General features: G+C 34.0%; 2 protein-coding genes across 13 annotated transcripts in view; one reads left to right on the top strand and one right to left on the bottom strand.

Moving 5' to 3' along the window:
- The window catches only part of ABI1 (abl interactor 1), a 116,186-nt gene extending 95,597 nt beyond the window's left edge, over nt 1-20,589 (top strand). For 2 of the 12 annotated variants that reach the window (XM_058532648.1, XM_058532651.1), the window contains 6 exons: nt 288-428; nt 3,015-3,115; nt 7,723-7,896; nt 10,880-10,966; nt 15,157-15,342; nt 19,649-20,589. In XM_058532648.1, the coding sequence (XP_058388631.1) occupies nt 288-428; nt 3,015-3,115; nt 7,723-7,896; nt 10,880-10,966; nt 15,157-15,342; nt 19,649-19,824 (865 nt within the window). In that variant the 3' untranslated portion in view covers nt 19,825-20,589. Of the gene's footprint in view, nt 1-287; nt 429-3,014; nt 3,116-4,031; nt 4,113-7,719; nt 7,897-10,879; nt 10,967-15,156; nt 15,343-19,648 lie in introns of all 12 variants that reach the window. The other 10 variants (XM_058532647.1, XM_058532650.1, XM_058532653.1 and 7 more) reach the window with 6 other exon arrangements.
- A 105-nt stretch (nt 20,590-20,694) lies between these two features.
- Nucleotides 20,695-24,149, bottom strand: part of PDSS1 (decaprenyl diphosphate synthase subunit 1) — a 42,055-nt gene continuing 38,600 nt past the window's right edge. The window contains exon 11 of the mRNA XM_058532660.1: nt 20,695-22,023. Within this exon, the coding sequence (XP_058388643.1) occupies nt 21,883-22,023 (141 nt within the window). The 3' untranslated portion in view covers nt 20,695-21,882. The remainder of the gene's footprint in view (nt 22,024-24,149) is intronic.

The raw sequence follows: 24,149 nt of genomic DNA, 5'->3' as shown, positions 1-24,149 counted from the left end.
GTATATTTCAAAGTTTGATATTATTGAACATTTAAAAAGTTATAACCATTATTTTTATAAATAAGGTCAGAAAGAAAAGGTCTAAGAAAAGGTAACATTTTAGTTTTTGTGTTAAAGTAACAAAATTCATATACCCCAATTAAGAATTTTTTTTAAAAGACTTTGTTATTAAAAAATTAAGAAAAACTTGTGTTATAGTTGGTTACAAAGAGACAATCACAGATTTGGGGGAAAATACCATTTACTTTTTCTTATTCATTATTCCTTTCTCTGTTATGCTTCTTTAGACGGAATACTCCTTACAAAACCCTGGAACCTGTTAAACCCCCAACAGTTCCTAATGACTACATGACAAGTCCCGCTAGGCTCGGAAGTCAGCATAGTCCAGGCAGGACAGCCTCTTTAAATCAGAGACCGAGGACACACAGGTAAACCTTCAGGTTGAGCCTTTGAACATCTGAGAGTGGGGGTTATTGACTGATGACAAACTCCTGTAAAGTTACTGAGTAAAGGTAAGGTAACTACTCTCATGCTAATATAGAATGTAAAAGTTGAGGGTAATAGTATTGTATATGTTCCTGTAAACTTGAGCCATGGCTTCTGATTTTTAGATTTTATGTTTATTTATACTATTAGCAGATTGCTACTGTGCCCTCCTTTTGACAGAGGTACAGATGTGTATTTGAATCAAGGCTAAAGAATGTTTTTTACAACAGTCTTTTAAAAAAGATCATGGCAACCACTTTTAAATATTTTGGATAAAAGGTTAATTATCAGAAATTATACAACGTGCTTTAAACTTTAAGAGGTTGGAGGAAAGAAGACTTAGCTTAGATCTGAGGAAGAATTTCTTAAGAGAGTTGTTATACTAGAATATGTTATTGTATACATCGTTAAAAACAAAGTTTTAGAAATCAACTACCCAGTGGATTTTTAAAAACTTGGTTACGGAACATAACATATATTCAGAAAAGTATTCACTTTATTAAGTATACAACTTGATAGTTTACCTTGACTTTTAGGTTGGTATATTAGAGATACAACTTAGCAAAATCATTTTTGGGGATTCAATTAAATAGAGTACATCAGGCTTTTAGGTGCTATGTAATGGATATTTGCTGTTGTTGCTACTGTTCGTAAATAAATTGTTATATTGATATCTGCAGTTACTACATCAGTTTGCTGAGGACCAAAATTGTTCTTTTTTTATGTTTGTTATTGAATTATTGTATCAAAGCATGAGTTTTCTGTATAATGGAGGTAGTAATAGTTTAATCATATTCAACAACCAGTTATCAAGAGTTACTTCATTAGATACTAGGGATACACCAGTAAGATATAGTTCTTTTCTTCAGAAGCTCATTCTGTTAGAACAGGGATCAACAAACTTTTTTATAAAGGGCCAGATTGTCAATATTTTAGGATTTGTGGGCCGTGTGGTCTCTGTTGCAAATTACTCGGTTTTGCCATTGTAGCATGAAAGCAGCCACAGACAACACGTAAATGAACGAGCATGGCTGTGTTCCAGTAAAATTTTATATATGGCACTGAAATTTGAATTTGATATAATTTTAATGTGTCAGTTTCTTTTCAACTATCTAAAAGTGTAAAAAACATTCTTAGCTCACAGGTTGTAAAAATTGACCACTGGCCAGATTTTGCCCATGGGCTATAATTTGCCAACCCCCATGTTAGGAAAAAGGCGTCTAAGTCAATAATTGTAGAAGAACATAAATACATGCAAAAGTATTCATAGGTCTGTGACGTGATGGTGGTACAAAGTAGAATATTGATCACTTGGCTTGAGGGAGTAGGGAGGCCTTCACATCAAAGCTATTTTTTGTTATATAAACAGCTTTCTTTCTTTTTTCTTGTCTTCAATTAACATGTGATAATGTAATTATAGAATGATCATATTGGAGAAAAAAATAAAAATTTTACCTAGACAGTGCAAGTCTTTGCCCCATTGAGTTTCTGGTCCTATTGAGCCAATGATTTTGATTTTAAAACATAATATGGAGCCCAAGGCTACATGTGCACATTTGTACATTTGCGTACATGTGCATGTGCACACACACATTACTAAAAACAGCTGGGTAGTGTGAGGCCGTATACCTAAAAGGACAGTAAGTCTATAGGAATTAGAATAGTAGGGAATTGGTTAGAGTTTAACAGTATCAAGTATTCTAGAATGCCCCACGCTGAAACTTCACTACCGTCTCTTTTTGTCGTTTTGCTCATTTTCCAGAAAATTTCTCTGTTTTATCACCATTCTTTGAGGTGGGTGGAAGCTTTCATACTAATTCCAGACTAAAACTGATTACCCTTTTTATTAACTCCTATAGCATCTTGTACATTCTCTTTTGTGGCATCCATCACACTATTTTTTTTTCTTTCATGAGGAAGATTGGCCCTGAGCTAACATCTGTGCCCATCTTCCTCTACTTTACATGGGACGCTGCCACAGCATGGCTCGACAAGCAGTGCATCGGTGCGTGCCTGGGATCCGAACCGGCGAACCCCAGGCCGCCTCAGTGGAGTGCGCGCACTTAACTGCTTTCGCTACCGGGCCGGCCCCCTATCACACTATTTTTTAATGTGTTTTCCCCTTTTCAGCTATGAGCTCCATGACAACATGGTTCATGCCTGCTTTGTTCACTGCTATTCAGTAGGTACTAAATAAGCCCTTGTTGACTCATTGTACTATAGGATTTTATTGGTAATTCATTTCTCAATAGGATGATCTCTTCTGATAGTTTTGAGTACTGTGGTATGATTATATTGGTTTCCAATAGATTGAGAAGTAGAGTGAAACTCAAGAACCACTTCAAGTTTTAGGGTTAAAATTTGTATTGAACGGTTTTAAAAATTTCTTGTTTATATGTATATATACACACGCGCACATACACACACACACACACCATAAAAAGAGTATTTAGTAGCTTTGAGTTGATTATTACAATTTTTTTTGGTAAATCTCTAGAATTGCTTTTTTCACAATCTTTTCTTTGCAGTGGAAGTAGTGGAGGAAGTGGAAGTCGAGAAAACAGTGGAAGCAGCAGTATTGGCATTCCCATTGCCGTGCCTACACCTTCACCACCCACTATTGGACCAGGTATGTTATTTAGTAACCTGTTTTAATATGTGATTGTATTTATGAGCTTTAGTATGGAAGTGTGAAATAATTTAGTTCTATTAGATAAAATTATTTATTAAATTTATGTGATTGTTGCTAGAATAAACACTAACAAAAAATTTAAAAGCCTTTTTAGATTGGTTTTCAGAGTCTTCAGGGTTTTACCAGCAGTTTCTCCTTTTATATAAAGCATATTAAATAGCTTTATTAAATAATTTTTTGGCCATTTTGCTTTAGAAATACTTGCCTTGGGCACTAGTCAAAATGATGTTTATTATTTTAAGAGCAGACTAATAACGTTGATACCCTAATCAAAGGATCAGTGTCTATAATGTAAATTATGTATCAGTGAGTTTTGATGTTGCCTCGTAGGCTAGTTTCTCGACTCTGGTGTTAGCTTGTTCTGTGACTTGACTACATTTATGTATGATAGTCAATACATATTTCAGTAAAATGCCATGAATATAATATGGAATTAAAATAGGGAAAATTATTTTACTTTTTAGATTATATAAATAAGACATCATTGCAGAGCAGTAAATTAGTCCTTTGAGTTTTAGTAAATGAAATGAAAACTTTATAGTGTTAAAAATATACATTTTAAAAGTGAGTATGATAATCAAAAGTATTAGGAAAAAATTCTTAGCTTCTCAGGATGTTGTTGAAAAAGGAGAAAAATCCAGTTATAAAAACAGGCATATTTTATAGTTAATGCAGGGTTGAACTCAATGGCCTTTTTACCTAATAAAATTCATACTCATTTGAACATGCTTTATGTATGGGTGTCTCTCTCTTTTTTCTTTTCTTCTTTTCAAAACATTGTACTTACTTACTGTTTCAGAATGTTTAGTTCTCTTTCTTGCACTCTGACCTGAATTATAAACTATTTTATTAGAAAACATTTCTGTCCCTCCTCCTCCTGGAGCTCCACCAGCACCACCTCTCCCACCACTTCTCCCAGTGAGCACTGTGATAGGTGAGATTGCATAACCACTGGAGTGCTTGAACTTACTTTGCATAATTCATAATAAACTCTTCAGACTGCTAGCTTTATAGTGTTAGGTTGTAGGTAGTAATACAAAGATTAAAGTATTAAATCTAATTTACACTAATTTCTCCTGGTGAAAGGCCTCTGAAGTTATACAGAAAACAAATATAAAGTAACTTTTTCTGCAATGTGAAAAGTTTCTATGCCTACTTTACAACCAATTTAATGTGGTTTGTATTTGTTATTTGTTTAGAGTTTTCTAGGAAAATTATAGCAGTGATTGTTCAAGAAAATTTTTTTAATTAGTAAAGTAATTTTTTAAAGTTAAACTTGATTTGGAACTCCCTGGTATATATAGCAGTCAAAGGATTGGAGTGAAGGTGGGGGACAGGAGGAAGAAAAATGGAAAAGTGTGGTGTGGGGTGCTGTGAGGCTTTCCTATAGATTGCAGTTTGAAAAACTCTGATATAGCCAGTACTTATGGCATCTGAGGATGCTGTGAAACATTTTTTTCAATAAAATGCACTTAAATTGTTCCCAACTTGGGGGTGACTGGATTGAGCATATAAGAAATGCCAAGTATAGACTCAGTATAAAACCATTCATCCTAGACATACACAATAGCAACAATGTGGGTAGAAATGGATAATGAGATGTTTCAAATAATGAGAGCTGAGTTTCAGTTTAGGTGAAATAAAGCCATCTTCCAACATCTTGTCAAAACATTGGCACTTGTAGTCAAAGGAAAAGGGGCAAAAGGAGGTAATAAAAAAAATAGATCCTAATAATAGAAATTGTTGGCAGAAAGTCCATGTGAAAAAAAAAATGCCCTCAACCTAATTAATAACCAGGAAAATGAAAATTAAAACCACAGTGAGATACTATTTTATATCCACCAGATAGGTAAAAATGTAAAAGTCTACTAGTACCAAATGTTGTTGAGGATGTGCAGTAACAGGAAAGTACATTGCTGGTTGGAGTTTATTAGTTGATACACTTAACTTTGGAAAGTAATTTGTTGTTACCTAGTCAAGTTGAACAGGTCTCTCTACCTTAGATTTATCAATTTCATTTCTAGATATTTACCCTAGAGTACTGGTTCTCAAAATATGGTTTTGGGACCCCAGGGTGTTGCCAAGATCCTTTCATGGAGTTTTGGCGGTCAGAGCTATATTCATAATAATACTAAGACTTATTTGCCTTTTTCATTCTCATTCTGGTATAAGTATACAGTGGAATTTTCCAGAGGCTGCATGATGAGTGATAAAATCATTGCTTTGACAGCTAATGGAATGTGTATTTGTGTATTCATGTGTTTTAAAGATAGATCAGTTTTAATTTCTAATATGGGAATTACCTATTGCTATAACTACCACCTCAACAAAAGCTTTTTGAGGTTCTCTCATTTTAAAGATTGTACCCTCAGACTGTAAAGTTTAAAAACCATGGTCCTAGAGCAGTGGCTTTCTGAGTGTGATCCCCAGACTAACAGCATCATCCTCATGGGGAAACTAGTTAGAAATGTAAATTCTAAGGTCCCATTCCAGATCTACTCAATCAGAAACTGAGGACTGGATCCCAGCAATCTGTATTATAACAAGCCCTCAAGGTGAAATTCTGATCAAGGCTGATGTTTGAGAAGCACTGTTCTACAGAAATTCAGGAACCACATTTAGGAATGTTCATAGTAGTAGTATTAATATCAAAGGAAAAGAGCAAGCCAACAGAATACATAATCATTCCATTATAAAAGTTGATAAATTTGCAAAATCCGTATGTGTTTTGTTTAAGGTTATATATATATCTGTGATAAAAAAAAAAAACTATAGTAAAGAAAGAGAATGTTTAATTGCATACCTTTTGAGATGTAGGATCCAGAGGGGACAAACAAGAAGCTTCAAGTAATACTGGTAATATTCTATTTCTTGGAGCTGAGTATTTATCCTATCTTATTTTTTAAAAATTATATATATATGAAATATATATTTATATAAATAAATTATATATATAAATAAATTATATATAATTATGTTAGTATATATATAAAACCATATGTATTACTTGTATAATATAATTATATATATTAGTCATATACTCTTTGGTATTATGATTTGTTTCATAATAAAATATTAAATTCTAAAATAGGCATAGTTTGGAAGTGCTAAAATGTTGGTTTTCAGTTTTAAAATCACCAAAAAAAACCCCAAAACCTTAAAAAACCATTAAAAATGGTTAAAGGGTTACTTCTTAGCTCTCTGGAAAACTTAGCCATCCAGCATTACTCATTCACGAAGGCTTTTGAACAGACTTTTATTTTTAAAATGTGTTTCTATTTAGAAAATGAACATGTGGATGATTCAAATAATTATTAGTGACTGCCTATGGCTTGGGAGCTCCAAAATGTTAAATATTAGTGCTTCTTTTAATGAACAACCTCTGCTGTATGGTTTTATCTAATAACTTGTATGACCTCTAGAAGAAGTTAAATTAGACAACAGAATGAAAATAAACTAGGATGCTGTCTTTTTGCCTTTTCAGTCATGGTTAGATGTTTGGGTGGGGCAAAGAGGATAATATTAATCCTGAAGTTACCTTTGGAAAGTGTAGTTAACTTTAGAGGCTTTGAACTTTATTAACCTTTTAAATATTAAAATTTTGAAATGTTGGTCAAGATGAATAAAATTTTAGGTATTATTAATATTTTAGTCAGTTTGGATATGCATGATAATAATAATAAAAAAAGATTGCTTTGGGTGTAGTATGGTAAAAAAGCCCTCCACGTATGGAGAAAGATAATGGATTTTCTACACAAAGCTGCCTTAAAATGTCCATGTTTTACAGAGTCTAAAATTGTTTCTGGTTTTGTGAGTTACGAAAATTTAAGTGACAGGGAACAGTATGTTATTCTTAAAAGTTTGGAGATACACAACAAATTTGGTGATAAATATAAGTGCTTTGAAACTAGAAATTGTACTTCTCTTAAAAAGGATTCTATAATATGTATTGATAATAACTAATAAACATTCAAATAAATATAGTAGTATATGTGGAAAATATGCTTAACTGTTTAAATTTTATAATTTAGCTTGAATTTGGCTGGATAGAGTCTTACACGGTGCTTCTGAAGATTTGGCAATGGAAAGGAAGAAGTTTGTAAACCAGATACTAATATATTCACATCTAAAAACCGACACTTTCCACCTCAGACTATCTTTTGGTACTTAGTTTGTTGGAGAGACACAGTTTACATATAAAAGCTATATATCCTAAAATGATACAGAAAAAAATTTATACGTAATATTTGCAAAATTGCAAAATACCGTTTGCGACTATGCTAAATTAAAAGGCTTAAGAATGTTACTTATTTACTTTTGCAGCTTTCCACATAGTATCTGTTTTCCCTTTTTCCCTTCTGTGTAACTTCAGAGATAGAGCTGTTTGTGTTTTATCTTTACTTTTCTCTCTATTTTGTGCTGTGGGCTTTAAAAAGTAATAAATCCTTCTTATTGCGAGTACCCCTCTCTTTGTTCTGTCATCGGTGGTGACGTGCAATGCTCAAGTTCTTTGTTGGTTGCCTTTGACGAATGCTTTTCAGCAGCCCCGGGCTCAGCTCCTGGTTCCCAGTATGGCACAATGACCAGGCAGATATCTCGGCACAACTCTACCACCTCCTCGACATCTTCTGGTGGATACAGACGAACTCCCTCTGTGACTGCTCAATTTTCTGCTCAGCCTCATGTTAATGGAGGCCCACTTTATTCTCAGAATTCAAGTAAGCTTGTGCTTTGCAGGCATACAACAACAGTGGCGCTCCTTTTGAAGGACGTTATTTGAAACCATTATTCTTGCCAGTGATAGACAACAATTGAAACCATGCTGTTGCATGTTTATTTTTGATTTAGGAAGTTTGTCTTTGAATCATACCGTTTTAAGAATAATTGCTTATCACTTTCTCTCAAAAAATTCAGACTTACTGAGTATACTTGTCTATTAAAATTTAAGTGATGGTTTGAGATGATATTTTTATTGCCATAAATAGAACAACAGAAGAAAAACACTGAAATTAAGCTGAATTTATTTTTATTGGCTTGTATGCGACAGTTTAATAACAGTAAAATTAAAAACACTGTGAAAATTTTTCTTTAAAATAATATAACAAAATTGCTGGCTATCACTTTTAAGCTTGTTAACCTGTACTGAAATGAGTTCCAAACCATTAAAAGACATTTGTGATGCTTGCTTATTCTGTCTCTAATAATTGTAACAGTGGGGAGGATTTTTCTTTTGATTTCTTTCTGTTCACCTCAAATTGCACATCTCAACACTAACTGCAATCAGTGTTTAAAGGCTGATAAGATTAGAAGTTTGAATTGCTTGGGGTAGTCATTAATTTCACTTTCCATATTAAGATGCTTCATCCAAAAAGGAAAAAAGATATAAAGAAATTTAAAATGAGCCTCTTGTCCAGTATTTGTTACTGGCTTGAAGCGGCGATCCCCGGGGGTAGTCTGACACACACCTTCCCATGTGGCTTTTGTAGCTACTTTCTAGAGTTGCATGTTATATTAGTTTACCTAAAAAACACTGAATACTCCATGTTCACACAGGACGTTGGTTTTAAGTTTTTATTTTATTTTATTTATAATGCATGTTCTGAACACGTATTTTAAAACAGAGCTGGGGGAAGTTCTTTTATTTGTTTTTTGTTTAAATTTTAGAGTCAAAGATTAATTATGTTATAGCAAAAAACTCCTAAGAATTGAAAACCACTTTAGCAGAAATGTCAAAATTCACAGATAATCTCAAAATTTATACAACCCTTTTCCAGACGAAAATTTTCATCTAAGCTACTAAGAAATTTTACCAATTAGAATTTTACCTCACATTTTCCCTGGTCTCCTTTTGGTAATGAAAGGTAGCTAGCATCTGAATATTCACAGATTATCTGATTTTTAGCCTCACTAGTTTCATGAACTTTTAGTTTTTTTTTTCATATTATGCTGCATTTTGAGATCCCATCTTTGTGTTCATTATTTTTCATTTCCTCACGTAGACATTTAGTTTACTCTGCAAATAGGATTTTTGGTGACTCTTCACTTAATATTAATATATGTTTATGTAGCTTTATTCTAACAGTACTTGGGGGGTTGCTTACTCTCAAACAAGACATAATTTCATTACTGAATGTCTGTATCTTTTGGATATTGTAAAGCAAATTGGCCTCAATTTTTAAATCTATTATTATGTGTTGTCAAATTAATTATCCTTCAATCTGAGTCACTGTTGGTGTTGTGGTAGTAGTAGTAGTAGTATGTCAATGTTTTTAGTGTTTTGATGTGCATATTTCTCCTGTCTAAATGTGGTGTAATGATTAGTATCTTCACAACATAGCTTTTCTTTTTCTTCATGTACTAACCAGCATGGCTAGTTACTAAGGGTTGTTTCTAAAGAAATTTTTTTAGGTTTGTGGGAATTTTTTTTTACATCAAAAACTGTAACATTTTATTTATTTAAGAACCTTCTATTTACAGAATATCAGAACGAATGAGGACCAGTTTCATAGTGAATTGAATGTTATTTTTAGCCATCCAGTGAATATTAATGCACGTGTATTGCTTTGTTAAGTTACTGCTTCTTTGAACACTGAACCTCTTTCAAATTTTTATGCTGACAAAATTTGTAGATTGGATTAGTTGAAACAATCTTTTGATTAAATGATCCTTGAGAACAAATAAATTATTTTTTTCTGTCAATTTAGTGTCACTTCTTGGTGACTTACCAGTAAACTGAATTTTGGGATCTGGTCCTTATTGACTTTTCTAAGCAATCTTTGGCAATTACTGTCTTGTTAAAATGAGACAAAGTAGTAAACATGAATGTTTACTTCTAGTTTGTTACAACTTTTAATACATTTGCTGCCCACATGAGCATTTGGTATTAATTTCCTGTAATTATGTCCTCTGCAGAAAGAAGTTAGAATATGTTTCCAGCTACCCAATGATTTGTTAGAAATTACTTTAATGCAAGTAATTGCATATTTTAACCTATCGTTAGATCAGGTTTCCTTTTTCAGAACAGTAATAAAAGGAAAGACGGCATTTTTGAAATATCTTATCTCATGAAACTCAGTGAACAGTTAACGAAAATAATAATAACCTTGTTTTATAAACAAGAGTTTTTCCTGGAGAGATGTGTGTAAATTCAGATATATAAGAACTATTTTTAAAGGAAACCTATGATTAATGTATTTATTTCTATATGGAATAAACAGCTATTCCATAACATATTTGTTTTATTTATTTGGGTTCTAATTTACAACATTACCCTAAAGCTAGACATACCTGTTAGGTTATAGAGATATGGCAAAGACATAATATCCTGGAAACCTCTATCGGCATTTCACTATTTTTTTAGTCTTTTCTTAGAATTTGAAAATTTTATTGCATGAAAGTGAATGTGATAGTAAATTTAAATCTTCCCCCAAACAATATAACATTAGCATTAAATTAAATGTATTAGTTTTTTATAAAATTAACCAGTTGGCTAAGCACAACTCAGCTTTAGGTTTGTCGTGGGAAATGAACTTGAACGTTCTGCAGGTTTTTGTTTTGTTTTTTGTTTTGTTTTGTTTCATTTGCAAACTGTTCTTTGCATACTTATGTTTGTGGTCCTTGTAACTGACTTCTGCTTTTTGTTTGTTTCCTTTTCTTTCCTTTATCTGTTTTACTTCCCCCATACTTTGTTGTTGCTACCAGTTTCTATTGCTCCACCCCCTCCCCCTATGCCTCAGTTGACTCCACAGATACCTCTCACAGGCTTCGTGGCCAGGGTGCAGGAAAACAGTAAGTTGGGAAAAACTGAGCCGGCAAAGAGTAGAGGCTGTCTCCTATAGCATGCATGGCTGACGAGTCATCATTTTCCTTACTTTTATTGAGAAGCTAATCTTATGTTGAAAATAGGTGCAGATATGTTATTGAAACTGAAGAGCACGGTCTTCAGTTTTTTCTCTTGTATGCATGATTACTGACCCATAAAAATTTCAAAACTGCAACTTTCTTATGTATTTATATGATCTAAAGCGTGAAATCTGATCTTTGCAGATTCTTGTTGTGTAATCAAACAGAAATTCAAATTGTGTGGAAACTACTAGCTTCCAATAGTTATTAGGAGAATTAGTTAGAAAACATTTTGTATTCTGTTGCCAGCAAATTCATCAAGATAGAGATAGTTATACTGTGGATTAAATTTATTATGTGATTGGGACAGATGTGTTTGTTTTTCCTTCAGTTACAAATTTCTGGAGAAAGTTTTGTAGCCTCAGATTTTTATACATAAGTAATTCTGAACCTATATAAAGATTCATTGTTAGGATAAGAATGTATCTGCAAGAATAAGTAAATGACATCCATGCTATCCATATAAGAGTATACTCAATGTAGAGCCCTCTTCCTGTTTTGGCTACATGCAGGCCCATGAGGATTATTTCTGAATATGCAGATCTATCAACTTTTTTAGATCTACTCTGAAGGAAGATCAGGTTTAATGATTTTTGGAAATTCTTTTGAATATATGGATTTAATTAGGATAGAGTAGTTTATATTACTACCTGATTACTTTGAGGTTCCAGATGATGTATAATCCTAACTACATGATCATAGTGAATGTTATTTGGCAAAATGAAAAATACCACTGTTCCTGAATTATATTATGCCAAAATAGCTGTTGAGATTAAGATGATAAGGTGGTCTAGAAGTAATTGACTTCATTTGGAACCATCACCCTGCAAATGTATTTCAGGATGGTTTGAACAAATGTGTAACGCACTTGACCAGCCCATCTTCCAGGAGAATACATTATGGCAAATTCCATTGTTCAGCTTTTGCTGACCTTGTTGTGATTCTCCACATTTCCTCCCTTCCTCCAGTCAGATATTTATTCAATGTTATGTGCTAGGCTCTGGAAAGAATACAGATAGTCTAAGACAAAGTCTCTACCTTTAAGAAATGTATGAGTTAATGGGTTTTTAAATAAAACGTGGCAGGGCTGGCCCTGTGGCTTAGCGGTTAAGTGCATGCGCTCTGCTGCTGGTGGCCTGGGTTCGGATCCCGGGCGCGCACCGACACACCGCTTCTCTGGCCATGCTGAGGCCGCGTCCCACATACAGCAACTAGAAGAATGTGCAGCTATGACATAGAACTATCTACTGGGTCTTTGGGGGGAAAAAATAAATAAATAAATAAAACGTGGCAGTTTCAAAATGTTGAAATTTCTGAGTAAACCAACCTTATTGTTAACATTTGTTTGAAAACTCTGTGTTTAAACATGTAAAAATAAGTGAATCAGGATAAATTACTGGTCCTTAATGCTATGAGAGTTTAAAAACTAAGCCAGTTTAACCTTTGAACTGCCTTACAGCCGAGAATTTTTAGGAAATATTTTAAAATAGCCATAATAAGCATACATTTAATGGGTCCAAAGCTCGTTGACTAGGTTTTTGGAAACTTTTAAAAATAGAATTTCGGTATTAATTATTCAGTACATTATTCTAGGCATACGTGGTCTTTGATCAAGAGGCCCATGGTACTGTGTTAGTTCTTTTCACCAAACATGAACTTGAGCCAGTTACGCTCCTTGTGCTGCAGAATGCCCAACTTTATTTGACATCTGTTTTCTTTGAAAGCATGTTAGGAAGATTGGTGATAAAATGTGTATTAGTGTCTTAAATGTTTTATGAAATACAAAATTTCTCTGTTTTTTTCCTATTAAATACTCAGTTTCTTATGGCCCTCAAAGTTGGTGATAATGAATGCACCTTAGCAGTTAACCTATTAATAAATGTTTTGGTTTAAGATATGAGCCTCTAAAAAAATCAGCAGTGTGTTTACATCTGTTTATGATTCACATCAGAAAGCATTTTTTACTAATTATGCATGGTGCTAGACAAAGGATTATACATAGAGAATTAGAGTGACCAGCCTCCTGCCCATTGTTTATAGCTTGAAGATAAGCCAATGTAGAGTCACAGCAGTTGAACATAAAGACAACTGAGTGAAAACATTAAACTAGTAAGTTATGTATCAATCAAGAGTAAATGCAATTTAGGGATTCAGGCAAATATATATAATTTACATATTAAGCCAAATTAAGGATATGAGCTGTAACTCAGATGGATTCACCTCCATTTTACTCGCCTCTCAATAATATTAGAAAGCTTTATGGAGAAGGTATGGGCAAAACTCAAGTGGATCCAAGCATTTGATGGAAAAATAAATCGTAGACCCGTTTGATAGCTATCAGAATGAGCATCACCACACAGGAATTGTTTTCTAATAATCTTTTTCATCCCCCCGCAGGATGAAATAGAAATCATAGAATTGAAGTGGCTATGGAAGTAGGGCTATTACCTGGAAATGTTTTAATTATGGATCCCTTGGTTATATTTTCAGCACATTATTCCAAATAGGGTGGAGTAACTTTAAAACCTATATTACAAATAGATTATGACTTTCTTTGATCACCTGTACGGCCCCAGAAATTGGCATTTGAGTTAATATGTTGGTATTCTGAATTTCTCCCCTGCAGATGTTATATAATTCCTATATCAATTTGTATCAAAGCATTTACATATGTCTTTTACTTCTAAAGAAATTTTTGGATCAGAAATTTAAATTAAGAATTAGTTGTCTTGTAGCTTTGAATTCCTTAATATTGGGAGCGTTTGTTACCTGGTATCATGTTAGTTCAGTGAACACAGTTGTAGCCTGGCATTTTTGCATTTCACCATTTACACTTTTAATTATTTAAATCACACACATACACATATCACAGCCATCTAAAATTTGAGGTATGACTCGTTTTTATTGTTTTGCATGATATCAGTTCCTTTCTGTTTGTTTGTTTTTAATTACATCTTCCTGCAATACTTTATTTTTAAAATCTTTATTGTGGATGTATTCTTAGAAAATTGGATCTCTAGGATCCTTTCCCTCATCCCATGCTTATATTTTACTAGCAATAATGCAGAAATCTTAGCTTGCTTTCTACGTTAAAAAAGTTGATTATGAATACAAACTTTTTTGAAAATATTCAATGAGATTTTCTACTAGCTTGGAATTATTTACTTTTAATTTAATTTTCTCTTGTTAAAATTTAAATAAAAGAGAGGCCGGCCCGGTGGTGCAAGCAGTTAAGTGCGTGCACTCCGTTGCTGCGGCCCGGGGTTCGCCGGTTTGGATCCCAGGCGCGCACCGACGCACCACTTGTCAAGCCGTCCTGTGGCAGGTCACATATAAAGTGGAGGAAGATAGGCATGGATGTTAGCCCAGGGCCAGTCTTCCTCAGCAAAAAAAAAAAGGAGGATTGGCAGATGTTAGCTCAGGGCTGATCTTCTTCACACACACACACACACACACACACACACACACACACACACAAATTTAAATAAATGAATAGAAACCTACACTTAAAAGCAAACCTAATACCCTAACTTTTCTTTTTTTCTAAATTAAAACAAAAATAAACAAGTATTCACCCCCTGAAGACTTATTTCTGGGAAACTAAAGATAATTAAAAGCCAGAATCAGAGACATGAATGTGCACAATGAATGGTTATCAAACCATTAATGTATCATTATTCATAACGTTTACTGTAGACCAAATGACAGTTGTTACATAGGGCTTATTTAAGGAGGTGGGCTAACTAAATAAAGAGTGACGTTTGTTCTGACCTAGGCCTTAGGATAAGGAAACTTCTTTACTTCTATCATCCTTATAAAAAGAGTCATTGTCTCCTAACCTCCTGCATTCATTAATCTGTAGTACTTCCTAATACCCTTATTTTTAGCTCATTTTATTATTACAAAATTATTCTTAAGAGTAGTAGAAGCTTTAACACACCAAGCTTTTATTTCTAATCATTGCATGTTTTATTATAGTGCATGCTGTATATGAATTAGAGCTTTCTTAAATTCTGTTAACTTATACTTCCATTTAGTCTAATTTCTCATTCAAATTAATTATCTGAATTTTTCAGTTGCTGATAGTCCAACTCCACCACCCCCACCTCCACCAGATGACATTCCCATGTTTGATGACTCTCCACCTCCACCGCCACCACCTCCAGTGGATTATGAAGATGAGGAGGCGGCAGTAGTTCAGTATAATGATCCATATGCAGATGGGGATCCTGCTTGGGCCCCCAAGAATTATATTGAGAAAGGTAAAGTACAATCGTCATTGAATTGATGTAAAGGAAAATAGCCTAATAGAATGTTAGAGCTATAAAGAACATCTAGTCCAGTGTTTCTCAACCTTTTGAATAGCTTTACCAGCCAAGATGATTTAGTTAAACCCTATTTCCTATACATTCCCAGTATAAAGGGAGGATTCTTTTTTTATTTTTTAAATGAAAAGTACATTATAATATTAGATGTGCTTTTTCAAATGACATAAACTTCCAGCTGGAGATTAATTTGTCTGAATTTTATGGATGAAACAACTCAGGCACAAAAAAGAAGTTAAGTGACTTACTAAATAGTAATATATAGTGATATAATTAGTAAAGATTTAGAACAAAATTTGTACAGATGGCAACTAGACTTTTGGTGGTGAACATGAGGTACTCTATACAGAAGTCGAAATATAATGATGTACACCTGAAATTTCTGTTACGAACCAGTATTACCTCAATAAAAAATAAAAATAAAATTTCTAACCTCTTAAACACTAAAAATAGAAACCTTTCATATCATGAGAAAAAGCCTCAACTAAGGTTTTCAGTTAGTTGATCTTGTAAAAGAGAAGATAATCACTAGAATTTCATTTCATGAAAGTAGGTATAAATCTAATGCCCAAATTTACCTAAATTACCTAACGTTCACAATAATTATCTATTAAGCAATAGTGTGTGGCAAAGAAACAAATTCTGTTTTTAGAGAGTTTATTTGTTTTTTTCATCTACTTCTGTGCTCTTTTAAAATCTGTTTCTATAGGGTTCTGAAAAATGCTTGTAGTTTAGTTGATCACATTTGATCGCCTGGAAGTGTTTTCCCTTCTGTTAGCTTTATTGGATTAACTGGCCTGAGGCAAGTAGCTGTTGCTCGAGACCTGTGGCCTTTTCTCCTGCCCAAGTGTTGAGTACGTGGCTGACAGTAAAGTTGCTGTTTTCCTTTTTTTATATTTTTTTTTTTTTTTTTTTTTGTGAGGAGATCAGCCCTGAGCTAACATCCGCCAATCCTCCTCTTTTTTTGCTGAGGAAGACGGCCGTGGGCTAACATCGGTGCCCATCTTCCTCCACTTTATATGGGACGCCGCCACAGCATGGCTTACCAAGCAGTACTTCGGTGCGCGCCCGGGATCCGAACCAGCGAACCCCGGGCCGCCGCAGCGGAGCGCGCGCACTTAACCGCTTGCGCCACCGGGCCAGCCCTCCTTTTTTTATATTTTTAAACAGTAAATATAAAAATAGTAAATATTCTACATACTGTTCAGGAAGTCATGAATATTCTACTTTATATTTAAATTCCCATCTACCTTCAAGTAGAGATGTGTTGTTATTATGAGGGTGAGAAACTTGAGTAGTCTTGAATTGTGTTTTTACCCGTATTTTATGGCTTGGAAAAGCAAATTTAACTTTAAATAACTATGAAAATGGGACTATTATATTTATATAAATTGACAAATTTGGAATTATATAATGGTTAATACATTTAATAGAGCAGGATTGAAAAATATCTTCACTTGTTGAAATGAGTTTTAAACCAGGGATCATCACACATTTTTTGTAAAAGACCAGATATTTTTCACTTTTTAAAAAATTGAGGTATAATTAACATAACATTAATTTCAGGTGTACAACATAATCATTTGATATTTGCATATATTGCAAAATGAAATATTTTTAACTTTACCAGACATACAGTTGTCACAACTACTCAGCCCCACTGTTGTAGCATGAAAGGAGCCATAGACAATGTGCAAGTGAGAGGACGTGCCCGTGTTCCAATAAAACTTGACTTACAAAAAAGGCAGTGGCTTGGATTTGGCCATGGGCCATTGTTTGCTGACCCCCAGTCTAAATAAAAAAAGTTGAGGGTTAGTGGGATTATATTTAAAACCTTTAATAGTCACCTTTATAATCACAAGATGAATAAAACCTGGTTTAATAGGATTTCAGTTGAATCTATTAATCAGTAGTATGACATGACTGTTCTAGAAGCTAGATTCTTAGGGTACATTAGCTGAACTTTAACCTAATGTGTACCAATCTGATCATATTCATTTATATTAGTCTAGTACTATGTCTAATTTTGAGTACCACATTTCAAGATCTTGCAAACAGGAATGCTTTCAAAGGAGAATATTCAGGAAGCTGAAATATCTAGAAAGTGCATCTATAGTGAGAAAGAGTTGAAAGCATTGTTTCTAAGTTGGGGAAAAGAAGATTTCAGAGGGATTAGATAGCCATCTTCAAATTTTTATCATGTAGAGGTAGGATGAGAGTGTTAGACCTCGAGTTCCAAAGTACATACAGTACAGTACATAACAGAAGGGCGAGTTGAGCTCTCTATATGGATTAGAATCCTGGAGAGTAAAATGGATTTTAAAATGGAATTGTAAATGGTTACATAACTCAGCAGTAAGAAGGGAGGTTTGGTGTGACTAGGTGTCATTTACAAAAGTGGCTTAGAAAATAGAAATATAATTAATTGAGCCTCAGTACTTTTACTAGCTTTGTATAAGTGGAACTAAGAACTTGAGGAAATATTTTCATTCTGCTGAATCACTTTGAGGGTATCAGGCCTTTGTCACGATCAGTTTAAAAGTTATCTATACCACTCAAAATCTAACCCATTGTGACTCTGAATACAAAGAAATTAATGTTACCAACGTTAAACAATAAATAATAATTATTAATAAATAATTGACAAATTAATGATAGTTAATTGACTTCTTTATTATTACACTACTTTCTTTTTTAATGTTTATCTCCAGTAGTCACTCAATTTTCTTGGGTGGTTATTTAGCCAAAAATAATATCAGGATAATTTAATATTATTTATTATGTATGTTTTTGGTTTTTTTTTGAAACTGGATATGTTAGTGAGCTTGTAATCACAATACTATGATTCTGCTGCAGGATTAAAATGGAGGGGAATGAACTTGTTAAGTTACTTAATATAGTATTTTGTAAAGGGGAAAAAGATTGCCTATTTTAAGTTTGCAAATGATGCTATGGATCACTACTTCAGGTCTTTTCCTTATTATAATTCACTAATTTAGAATAATTATGGGGAGAAGCCATCTTTCTTAGGGGAAAAATGAGTTCCAGAATATCTCAAATGTTTTAAAAACTCTTCTATTTTAAGAAAAAGAGTACACAAGGTAAATCAATTAAAAAAAATCTATGTATCACATACAGTTACACATATACTAGACAATTACAAGTAATTTCAGAATTATTATGCTAAAAAGGCAGAATGAAGGAATAATTAAATTCATAAACCAGTAGTTTGGAAACCGAGTAATTTTTTGATGCCTTTCCTTTCCACAACATTGTTTACAAAGGATGTGACTATTTTGAACTCAAGATAATCACATGTACCGCAGAATTGCAGACAGTTCTCTCAGTCTTAATTAATGGATCCTCACTCACCTATTTCTCTCTTAAACAAAAAATCTTGTTGACCTTTAAAGTGTGTAAATATTTTTAAAAAATTCTAGGTATAGTCCCATAAATTACATGAATATTTTCCTTGGATGAGTAGGATGAGATTTACGTCCCAGTATACGTATATCTTCAAAGTACTTGGATTGTTACCTGGTTTACTGACTGGCTGTCTAACTTTGCTTTGCCCAAGTTATTTTGAAAAATGATGCTTTGCATATGGTTAGCACTTAGTAGATTTTTGAACAAATGAATTGAAATATCTAAGAAAATCTAAAGTTTAGAGATCTTTCCTAAATAGGTTTGTAGAAGCTATTGACTTCTCTAGTCTAATCGAATTGTCAGTTTGGCCCTAAGATCAAGCCAGTGATTTAGGCACATGGTTGGCCACTGACCTACCTATGTTTGTAGATGTAAGAACTAAGAATATTCCTAACAATAGTTGGTTTTGCTATACTATAGATGTAATTGGTATTACATTTTAAAATTCAATTAGGCCGGCCCGGTGGCTTAGCGGTTAAGTGCGCGCGTTCCGCTACTGGCGGCCCGGGTTCGGGCGCGCACCGACGCACCGCTTCTCCGGCCATGCTGAGGCCGTGTCCCACATACAGCAACTAGAAGGATGTGCAACTGTGACATACAACTATCTACTGGGGGGCTTTGGGGAAAAAAAGGAGGAGGCTTGGCAATAGATGTTAGCTCAGAGCCGGTCTTGCTCAGCAAAAAAAAGAGGAGGATTAGCACGGATGTTAGCTCAGGGCTGATCTCCCTCACACACACAAAAATAAAATAAAAATAAAATTCAATTAAATGTTGGATATAGTGCACTCACATGATATTTCAACTCTTTTCTCCATAGTTGTGGCAATATATGATTATACAAAAGACAAGGATGATGAGCTATCGTTTATGGAGGGTGCAATCATTTATGTAATAAAGAAGAATGATGACGGCTGGTATGAAGGAGTCTGCAATCGAGTGACTGGTCTGTTCCCTGGGAACTATGTTGAATCAATCATGCACTATACTGATTAAATTCTTTTGCTTTTAAAGTAGGTTCTTATTACTCAGTCATACTGTGGGACTATTATGGTTAACAGAATTGTCTTAAAATGTTTTGAAATGTGCCCATATTTTCAGGACATGCTGTTTTATTGGTATAATTGAATGTCTACCTGTAAGCATAAATCTTTGAGGCAGTTTGTGTATTGCTAAATAGCAGTTCATACAGGAGGCTGTCCATAACTGATTATGCTTATGTACTTACTTACACATTGTTAACTTGATGACCAGCCTAAATATTCTGGGGGTGTGGGGTATAATATTTAACAAATCATGATTCAGATTGTACCGTTACATGTTTCAGTGCAGCATGGTTACTAATGCTATGTCAGACTAATATTAAAATCAGAAAACTTAAATGCTGGCGCTGGTCATACTTTGTTTAAACGCTCTCATTCTGGAAATATACTGTTTGTTTAAAGCATGCATACAAATTTATGTATTGAAATATACTTTTAAAAAATCCAAGATGCTTCCAATTTGTGTAATATTTACTTGGAGTACTCGTATTTAGGTCTCTTGAAATGAATTGAGTCTCTAAGGTCTCCATGTGAAAGAAGACAAAAAAAGGGTTATCTGTAATGTTGTAATTTGTACCTAAGTTTTTTAATGAGTGAATTTGCATTATAAATTTTTTCCATTCATAAATACATAAGTGAACCAAAGGTTTTTGTCCTTTCCTTCACTGGTTTGCTTTTAAAAAAAGAAATAAATAAAAGATACTGATTTATTGCAGAATTATGGTTCTATTTTCTCAATATATTAACTTGGAAAAAAATTTTAGCCTTATCTCAATCTGTCCCAACAGCAATGTGACTGATTTTTGCAGATTTAAAATCTGAGATGGTTATTTACCAGTCAATCTACTGAATTCCTTTTCTAACGTAACTTTTTCAAAGCTAAGAAAATGTGTCCAAGCGTGCACATTCAGTCCTTCAGTGTTCCGGTGGACCTGCTGTATACTGCTGGTTCAGTGAAAGGAAATTATCTTTTATGTATTGTTTTTGTAGAAGTGGATGCAGTTGATTTTTGAATAGGCACTGTTTAATCCATTACCTGGCACTAGCAACATAAAAAAACTTAAAAATAATTGGGGAAAAAGGTGGGTCATGTATTAATCACTGAACAGGGATATACCTGACCAATAGATTTATACTGTCTTTTGACATAATCAAAATGCAACACATGCACTTTGTGTGTCTCCTCTTAATTTAAGGGAGGGTTAGAGGGCTGTTTTCTTATCTTGTGTATGATTCTATACTGCCTAGGATATTGAAGTAGAGCACTCAAGTGTGGGTTTCTGTGTATTGAGGATTTGTTTGGATTTCAAATTACAGTTATGTACTGGGCATTACAGACTTATTACAGCATAGTAAATGGTAAGACTAGTGCAAAACATTTATTCCTGAAAATTAAAGACCATTGTTGCTACCAAATCCATGTGACTGTTGCATATGCATTTTGCCTTTGTTAACTTCGAACATGATTTCAGTATCACTAGTGATTGGCTAGCTACCTTCTTCATTTTTTTCGAGTGAAATGTTCTCTTAATTTTGTATATAACCTGTTGTCTAAATTTTATGTACAGTCTTTTATAATAAAGCATTCTCCTATATGAAATTTTGGATACTGTTAAAACCTAAGTAAGTAATGTGGACTGAAACGTAGACTTCACAATTTTCTGACCTTTACTCCTATGATGAAACAAGATAAACCATTTGAATTTTAACATTGATTATTTATTTGTGTAATGGCTTTACATGTGGATATTAACAGTGTAAACAGTACCACATATAACCATCAAGATACCTCGATTAGAATTTACAGGACTAGAATGACAGATTCAGATGGCTTAATGACATTTAAAAAGTTTTCTGAAAAACTTTGCCAATAAAAAAATTGCCCATCAATAAGGTTGAAATGATTTTTTAAAATGATTTTTGGTTATCTGCACATGAAGCAAAGTATATTCCACAAAATTCTTTAGGCACAGTCTGGTAAAATAGCTGCCAGAAATAACAGAAGGAGCTGTCATTTGTCTCTTGTGAGGACAATTTCTGAAAGTTGTATGAGGGCATCTCTTTCCCGGGATGGTCGAAGTTTACTGATCTCTCTTATTGCTTCATGGCAGTACCGCTGGGCGAGGTAGGTTGTTTGTTGCACACCATCACTCTATGGGATACAGAACAAAACAGAACAAATGCATGTCACCTGCTGGATTGGCTCTTAAACACTTGCTATAATGAATTAAAACATGTTTTTGAGATCAGATTGGTTAACACCAAACTATGTTTCTAATGTTCTCTCTCCAACTCAGAGCTCTAGCTTTCTCTGCTTACTTTTAGGCCCTTTTCTCAGATTGAAGCAAATTTTTATTCTATTAGCATGCAAAGCAACTAACTTCATTATTATCAAGTAGCCATCTATTTCCCCTATTTTTAATTTAAGTATAGTTATGTGCCATATAACAATGTTTCGGTCAGTGACGTACCACATATATGATGGTGGTCCCATAAGATTATCATGTACCATATAGCCTAGGTAGGTAGTAGGCTACACTGTCTAGGTTTGTGCAGTACACTCTATGATAACACAACGACAAAATCACCAAAAGAAGCATTTCTCAGGATGTATCCCAGTCATTTAACGACACGTGACTGTATTAGAGTTTTTAAAAAGTTCTATATATATAGATAAAATATCTATACAATAAATTTCTAAATGAAAAAATCAAAAATGAAAGTTTTTAAAAAACCATATACATAATAAAAGTACAGAAGAGCTGAAAATCAAGTTCCCTTCTTCCAAAGGCACCAGCTTTACCATTGGTTTTTATTTCTTAATTATTAATTTTAGTTATCTATTGCCTTTCTTCTAAGAAAAATGAGGATTTAGTCCACCCGTACTATGCCTAATTTGATCATTATATTGTGGTCTTCAGTTCTTCTACTGATTACCTTTGTCATCATGTTACATCAACTTCAGACTTTATCTTGTATAAGATCAGGATAAGTATAAGGAGCACTTATATAAGGGCGCCCATTTTTTTTTTCCTAACATACCTTTACACTGTAGAGATTTGCATTCTATTCTGTAACTTTTTTTTTATTGATGTTTTAATAGTTTATAACATTGTGAAATTTTGGGTTGTACATTTTTGTCCATCACCATATATATATGTCTCCCTTCACCCCTTGTGCCCACCCCCTACCTCCATTGCCCCTGGTAACCACAATACAGTTTTCTCCGTGCACGTGTTGGTTTATATTCCACATATGAGTGAGATCATACAGTGTTTGTCTTTCTCTTTCTGGATTATTTCACTTAACATAATACCCTCCAGGCCCATCCATGTTGTTGCAAATGGGACGATTTTGTCTTTTTTTATGGCCGAGTAGTAGTCCATTGTATATATATATACCACATCTTCTTGATCCAGTCATCAGTTGAGGGACACTTAGGTTGCTTCCACTTCTTGGCTATAGTGAATAATGCTGCAATGAACATAGGGGTGCATAAGCCTCTTTGGATTGTTGATTTCAGGTTCGTTGGATAGATTCCCAGTAGTGGGATAGCTGGATCCTAGGGTATTTCTATTTTCAATTCTTTGAGGACTCTCCATACCGTTTTCCATGGAGGCTGCACAAGGTTGCATTCCCACCAGCTGTGTATGAGGGTTTCTGTTTCTCCACATCCTCTCCAACATTTGTTGTTTTTTGTCTGGTGATTATAGGCATTCTAATGGGCGTGAGGTGATATCTTAGTGTTGTTTTGATTTGCATTTCCCTGATGATTAGTGATGTTGAACATCTTTTCATGCACCTATTGGCCATCTGTATATCTTCTTTGGAGAAGTGTCTGTTCATTTCCTCTGCCCATTTTTTGATGGGGTTGTTTGTTTTTCTGTTGTTCAATTGTGTGAGTTCTTTATATATTATGGAGATCAACCCCTTGTCAGATGTATGCTTTGCAAATATTCTCTCCCAGCTGGTGGGTTGTCTGTTCATCTTGATTCTGCTTTCGTTTGTCTTGTAGAAGCTCTTTAATCTGATAAAGTCCCACTTGCTTATTTTTTCTTTAGTTTCTCTAGGCTGGGTAGGCATGTCATCCGAAAAGATTCCTTTATGACCAATGTCAAATATATTTTCTTGTATGAGTTTTATAGTTTCAGGTCTCACCTTCAGGTCTTTGATCCATTTTGAGTTAATTTTTGTGAATGGCGATAGCAGATGGTCCACTTTCATTCTTTTGCATGTGGCTGTCCGGTTTTCCCAACACCATTTATTGAAGAGACTGTC

The sequence above is a fragment of the Diceros bicornis genome, chromosome 36 (genome assembly GCF_020826845.1).
Source record: "Diceros bicornis minor isolate mBicDic1 chromosome 36, mDicBic1.mat.cur, whole genome shotgun sequence".
In the NCBI taxonomy this organism is placed as follows: domain Eukaryota; kingdom Metazoa; phylum Chordata; class Mammalia; order Perissodactyla; family Rhinocerotidae; genus Diceros; species Diceros bicornis.
Note: the sequence above shows the minus strand (reverse complement) of the source record. Positions and strands in the feature narration are given on the sequence as shown.